General features: G+C 39.1%; 1 protein-coding gene across 3 annotated transcripts in view; it reads left to right on the forward strand.

Annotated features, from left to right (window-relative positions):
• The window catches only part of spen (spen family transcriptional repressor), a 28260-nt gene extending 24471 nt beyond the window's left edge, over positions 1-3789 (forward strand). The window contains exons 12-16 of one of the 3 annotated variants that reach the window (XM_046055304.1): positions 20-459; positions 612-944; positions 1059-1253; positions 1465-1623; positions 1748-3789. In XM_046055304.1, coding sequence (XP_045911260.1) covers positions 20-459; positions 612-944; positions 1059-1253; positions 1465-1623; positions 1748-1879 — 1259 coding nt within the window. In that variant the 3' untranslated portion in view covers positions 1880-3789. Of the gene's footprint in view, positions 460-611; positions 945-1058; positions 1254-1464; positions 1624-1747 lie in introns of all 3 variants that reach the window. The other 2 variants (XM_046055303.1, XM_046055301.1) reach the window with 2 other exon arrangements.
• Positions 3790-6919: the final 3130 nt, after the last annotated feature.

Consider the following 6919-nt stretch of genomic DNA (forward strand, 5'->3'; position numbering starts at 1 on the left):
ATTCACAGTGATCACAGAGGGCTCCACCCAAGCATACGTATGGAACAGTACAGAGACATGCACCAGCGCATCCTCATGCATCAGCAACTGGGAGAGCAAGCTGCTGTAGAAGCAAGACAGTCACGGACCTCAGAGACTGGAACAACGTCTTCAAGCAACATCTCTGGACCTTCAAAGAGTCCTATAGTGGGGAAGAGCAGTGAACATTCCACAAAAGAATCTCTTAAACCACTAGAAGGAAAGCTGATACATCCACCCTCCAACGAAAGTCGAATCAGGGGCGTCCACGCATCAAGTCCCGTCATGGTGTCTCCTCACTCTCATGGGGTTCAGCTGGTGCATCCAGGAGGTGCAGGCTCCTTTCCAGTATATCGAGACATGCGAGGGTTCCCTTCCCAGTTCACAGGACATTCTTCATCGGGACACAACCTGGCTAACCAAGGCGTTACATCTTCACAGGTCACTTGATATGATATCTATTATTGGCTTTAGACGTATTTGAGCATTTGATTATATAGTGTGTATATTTTGCATTTTCAAGTTAAAGATATTCATATAAACATACAAAATATGCATAGCTTTACTTATTTGGTATGTATTTTCTTAACCAGGTCCCTCGTGAGCCTGAGCTGGTTCACAGGAGTAAAATGTCTCAGTCACATGGGGGAGGAAGTGATTCCAAGCCTGAGAATTCCCATCTTCGCCATGCTACCTCTTCAGATGTCTCACACATTTCCCGAATACCAGGGGATACGATCTCACCCTCATACCAATCTTCCTTGACCTCCCCTATGGCTCTTACTCACAAGCCAGATCTATCTCTACAGAAAGGCCCTCCAGCCTTCCTGCCCACACCTCCACCAGCAGGTTCAATGCAGCCACGGCCTGATGTGAAGCTGGAACATTCAGGACATCGTTCCGTTGACATGGTGCAGCTTTTGACGGTAGGAAGACAAATTGGCCAGCAGTGTCATCATACAAGGAGCAAACTTTCAAGACAATAACAAAGACAAAAATTTGTTTTTAAAAAATATATATATTTTTTGTTTTATGTACAGAAATATCCTATTGTATGGCAAGGCCTGTTGGCACTGAAGAACGACCAGGCTGCTGTCCAGTTGCACTTTGTTTCTGGCAACACCATACTGGCCCAGCGCTCCCTGCCGCCCCCAGAGGGAGGTCCTCTTCTGCGTATTGTCCAGAGGATGAGGCTTGAGGCTTCCCAGCTGGACAGTGTGGCACGCAGAATGACTGTAAGTATTTTGCTTTTTACTACCTAAAAAGCAGATTCTAATATTTGGGTGAAAATATTTAATGAGACTAATCATAATATTGCAAATTCATATGTTGTAGCCAATAACCTGGTCAATGTTCTGTTCTGTTCTAAAAAGAAAGCATTTGTCTTAGTTGTGGAGATGTGTGTTTATGTTTAAATTGGTGATAAAGACTTGTCATTCTTGGCAGGTGGAGAATGACTACTGTTTGCTACTGGCCCTACCCTGTGGTCGAGACCAAGAAGATGTCCTTGGTCAAACCCAAGCCTTGAAAAGTGGCTTCATCACCTACCTGCAAGCCAAACAGGCAGCTGGCATCATCAATGTTCCCAACCCTGGCTCTAATCAGGTCTGTGGTCACTGAAAAGTTTTCTGTTCTACCTTTCTTTTTCCAAATTTACCTGTGTTTCATAATGAAATATGAAGATTTAGTTTCCTACCTCATCGTGTTATTTTCATTTTTGAATTCACAGCCAGCTTATGTGGTGCAGATTTTCCCACCGTGTGAATTCTCGGAGAGCCACCTTTCGCGCCTGGCCCCGGACCTTCTCAACAGCATCTCCAGCATTTCTCCTCACCTCATGATTGTCATTGCCTCTGTTTAGTTACCTCCATTTTTACCTGAACAAAGCCAACACCAGCCCTTTTGGACTTGTCCAGTTTTGTAAACTGGAATTGCCTCATATTTTTATGAGTTTGACTTTTTTGAAAAATGTAATTTAGCATGCACTCACCTTTTCTTCTTCACTTCACCAAGTCCTTAAGTCATTCAATGACATTGAATTCCAAAAACTATACCTTTACAGAGAGGATCTGAAGGGTTGAACGAGGATTTTTGATGATCATATGTGACATGTCATTTCATTTTTGCCATTTTTGGAGGTGTTGTGCATAGCCTTTTCTAATTCATAGCATTCATAAATCTATGGATTGAGACCTTCCTATGGGATATTTTTTACCTTCATAAAAGTGATTGTGATTTTTTTTATTTTAAACACAAACGATGTGAGAAGTCATTGCACTATGTTAAGGAAAAAATTGTGAACTCTGTACAGATTTGAGTATAAAATGATACATGTAAAGGAACTACTCTCGTGATCAGCCATCATGCTTGTGCAAGATAAAAGAAAGTCATTGCCTGGAAAATGATAAAGAATCATTTCCGCCTGATCAATCAAACTGCTTTTGCTCCTTCACCATCAATCAACTTCTACGTCATTTCCGGACTCAACTCTCCATCCCAAAGTGTTCCCTGCCCCAGGAACTCGTGAGGGGACGTTTAGAGTTGTACAGTTTACACTCAATGCCTCAACAGGGGACTATATAAAGAATATTTAATTTGTTTATTTTTGTTTGCATCTTCTAGCCTAAGGGTATTGTGGACAATTGTGAAACTGTAAATATTATACATATTTAAAGACTGAAGTAATGTGGAGAGACCAAGTGAATTATTTTACAAGACAGATCATCAAGTTCCAATGTTTTCTTTCTTTCTTTGAGAAGGGGCAAGAGGGTGAAAGGATCTGTTGTATCCAGGAGCGATATTCACAGGAAGGTGTTTTTTTTTTTTTTTTTATTTATTTGTTTTTTTTAATTGATTCAGTGCCAAAATGTCTTTTGCAAACGCTCAACTCACGCAATGTATCTTTAAAAAAAAAACAAAAAAAAAAAAACAAAAGTTGATCAGAACCTATTTTCATATGTGACTTTGTATTTTGCCACTCAGAGGGCAGACTTGATTCATTGGTTTTGTATTGTCCATCAACCCAACTCTGTTACTACAGTGCTTTTACATTATGAAATAGTATCCTCATTTTGAAGGAACCATTGTATTGTAGGGTTGCATTTCTGTTTGTATTCCTTTTATCCTCTCCCTGATGTGGTCCTCTACTGCCCCCTCCTGTCTGAAAATCATCCTCTTGCATATTAAGGACTGCACCCTGAAGTCATTTAAGCTGTGACTTCATGACAGATGTGCTATAGCATGCTTTATTTTCAAATCTCATATTGTAAAGTAAAATCACAGAGGCAAAGAATGTGAGTTGAACTTATCATCATGCCGCTAATGGATGTGTTGATCATAAGTCTCCATCCCTGTCCTTAACTGTCTCCTTGAGCCAAGCTGTAAATACTAATGTCCTTAATCTGTGCTCTTGTGTATTTCCCCCCTTTATAATTGTCTTTCTTCAGGGTCCTTTTTTGTTTTGTGCAACAAAACAAAGCAGTCTGAAAGAGACAGGAGATGAGGTGTGTGAAACCGATGCTGAAAGTAAAACCATGCTTGTCAGTTTTGTGGTGTAAATATTTCTATGACTGCAAGCTGAATACTGTCATGGTTGTGTTGAAGGCACTTATAATTTTTGATAAACAAATGAGAAGAAAATACAAAAAACAAACAAACTTAAAACGGTGATTAATATGAAAACTGTCTTTTGATCAATCTTCATTTTGAGTGTACTTTGCTGTTCCTCCATGAGGACATTTTAAACTGTAAAATAAATGGTTGTTTAACTTACTTCTGAAGATCATTAAATGGTCCGTCACTCTTGGTTTCTGTATTTGTGACTTGTGTTTTGATTTTGATGCTCTGACTGGAAAAGAAATCTCCAGAATTATGACTGTGGATCAAGAAAGAAGACTACAGTATTGAATCTGCTCACTATCTGGATCCATGAAGTTGTGTTGCTCAGCAACATGCTGAAACACTCTCCGAGAGTTGCAGCAGTTTAAACAGTGAAAATACTTAAATACTTACCTGATATACCATCTCTCATCAGAATCAGTGCTGCAGTCCATTCAGCAGTCAGAAGATGTCAGTATCTGCCTAAACTACATTACTGAGGTTCAAGCTCTGACACAGCTTTGTGAAGTGAATCAGGCAACACAGAAGTCAATAGTAATTTCAATTCACAATGAAAGTGATTTGTTATTGGAAACTGTGGCCTTCATCTTGATATGACCATGTATTTCCTGGAGCATAGAATTTTCCTACATCTTTGAATTTGAATGTGTCAAAGGAAAGTGTCCACTATTAGAAGCAGAGAACCACCAAAACATGTCTGTCTTAGTCAGGGAAGATTCTACTATCTACTACCATTGTACTTCATTGTATTGGTGCTTTAATGCATATAGAGAATGCTTTCTCAAGTCATCCCTCATCTTGGAAGAAATAACGAGGAAATTATCATTTTAAAAAGCATTGTCTTTCACATAAGAAATATATGAAAAGGAAAAATGCAGTGTGCAGAAAACACCAGCACTGTGTCAAATATTTATGAAATGACAAAACTTGAACGTAAGTGAGAAATTCTAACAAATATTGTTGTGGCTCAGTTTTTAGAGCGGTGTTCAAATACTGCTACGGAGCAAGACAATTTGAGCACCATGGCTGTCAAGACTGCCGACTCATCCCTGACGAAAACAGCTCCATGGTTTCGGGAATTTTAAGGCCGTGGCTTGAACATAAGGGTTTCCGGCTGCACCCGTCAGTACAGTACACTAGCTAACAGATTCCCCAGAGGAAGGCCTGTGGGAATTTAGTGGTGATTGGAATTCCATTTGGAAACATTTGGTGGTCAGGGCTGCAGGATCTTTCATTATTTTTGGAAGTACTCCTTAGAGTACAATTAATTACAATCAAATGCAGAAATTCTGTGAACATAGTGTAGATTTACTAGGATTTTTAGTTTATAAGAAAACGTTTATGTAACAACAACACTGCTATTTTTCATCTTCAAGTATGATGCTCTAGGTCAAGGCTTCACATAAAAAAGGATGACACTGAGCAGCAGCAAGCTGGTGACTGTGCATCCAAAGGGGAGTACAGAGGGCCAGGCCCATGATTTACTCACTTTCTCTCTGCTGTTATTATGCCTACAGTAGAAAGAAAAGAGGGTAACCTCTGGGAAGAGGTGAGGCATAATTGATTTCTAGTGCCTTGACAGGCCTAGAGTTGGAATGTTAATTGACGCCCTGTTTGCAGGGAAAAGAAGCAGACCAGATTGGGACATGGCAGTGAAAAGACAAGACTTAAGGAGAAATTCAAAATACTTCCCTGCACGTTCCCCCTCCTCCAGATTTGTAGTTCTTCTAAGATTACAGGTTCTGCCTTTGAGCGATGAAGTGAAGTCAAGGAGTCATGTGCCCTTGTCCTTAAAGTAGACCCTTTTTCATATTTCTGAGCCGTTCTCCTCTTGAATTCTTTGCCACAAGATGACATTTTGAAAGCCCAATTTTAGCTAGAAAATGAGAAGAATGTTAAAAATTCAGAGGTTGGTTTTTTAGACACTGATAAGTGCTTGTTTTCTTGTTTGTGTCCTTTTGGCATTGAGTTCCCTACATTCCATGCTGGTGTTTGGACAATTTGTCCTTACATGAGATCACAGAATAAAACGTGTTTGCATGAAGCTGTCCATACATTTTAACCCGTGCCCAACTGGACCTCTCATTATCACTGATTCTGGGCACAACTGGTTGAGTGGTTACATTACTACTGTTCAATGAACTTAAATACGAGATGCATGAACATAGTCATGACAGGAGCTCTGGAAAAATCTGTTTTGACAAGCATTTACCCGTAATCTAACAGCCAATATGAAAACTGACAGAAAGAGTTGTTGAGAGTAATAAAAAAGAAGCTCAGAGGGTTTTGAAAGTGAACTTATGCTCAACAGATGATTGCCTGGCTGCTTTTCTTGCCACAAAAGCCTTAACCTCCATAACCAGAGGCAGCATTAATATTACCTTTTAAAAAGCCACCAACCTTTTGTTGTGAGCCTCAAGCCCGACTTGTGGTTGTAGCTGAAAATTTGGCTCACCTCTGCCCGCAGCTGCTTGGGAGAATTTTTATACAGCAGTGCTGTGATTTGTTCCAGGTCATAGACATTTAGAAGCTTTTGTATTTGTGTGTACTCTTTTGTGGACGATGAGTCCCTCATGTGATTCTGGGATTTGGGATGTTAATTGCAGTTGTTAGCTGCTGGGAATGTAAATCAGGCTTTCTACATAGTTTGTGGATTTTTAGTGTTGTTGTTGCATTTTTGTTTCATGCGATATTAAAAAAAGCCTCTTCAAAATACATGTTCTAGCTTTATCAGCTTTCATAAAACCTTAAAGCATTTCTTTGTCAGCTCATCTCTTAGAACTGTGTTAATACATTTCAGCTTTTTTATTTGGCCTCATTTGTGAAATGAGAAAATACATAAATCCAGATATTTTAATTATTTGTATAAACACATTATATACCGAATAAGTTATAAGAGTAGTAAGTCACTTTTTTTCTCATTGAGAGATTGTAAACAAACTACTTGTGACCATAGTTTCTATAGATTCTTACCCCCCTACTTTCTTTCTTGTATGTTTCTTTTCTCGTATATATTTTATTTAGTTCTGACATCAGTGAATTGCTAGACTGATTTAAGGTGGTCAAGGGCTTGTAAGTGAAAAGGATATTTGTCTATATTGGTGTAATGTTTAAGGTGTGAGTTTTGTGATAATACTGCATGGTTGTATTTGTATGCATGAATATGCATATTAGACACATGTATTTAATTTCATTGTCATGTTTAAAGCACTGCAAAGCACATACACATCACTGTGACTATTTTTGCCATATCCATGATATCCATCCAAGCTCAAGTATTGTT

This window comes from Micropterus dolomieu, linkage group LG08, assembly GCF_021292245.1.
Source record: "Micropterus dolomieu isolate WLL.071019.BEF.003 ecotype Adirondacks linkage group LG08, ASM2129224v1, whole genome shotgun sequence".
Taxonomy (NCBI): Eukaryota; Metazoa; Chordata; class Actinopteri; order Centrarchiformes; family Centrarchidae; genus Micropterus; species Micropterus dolomieu.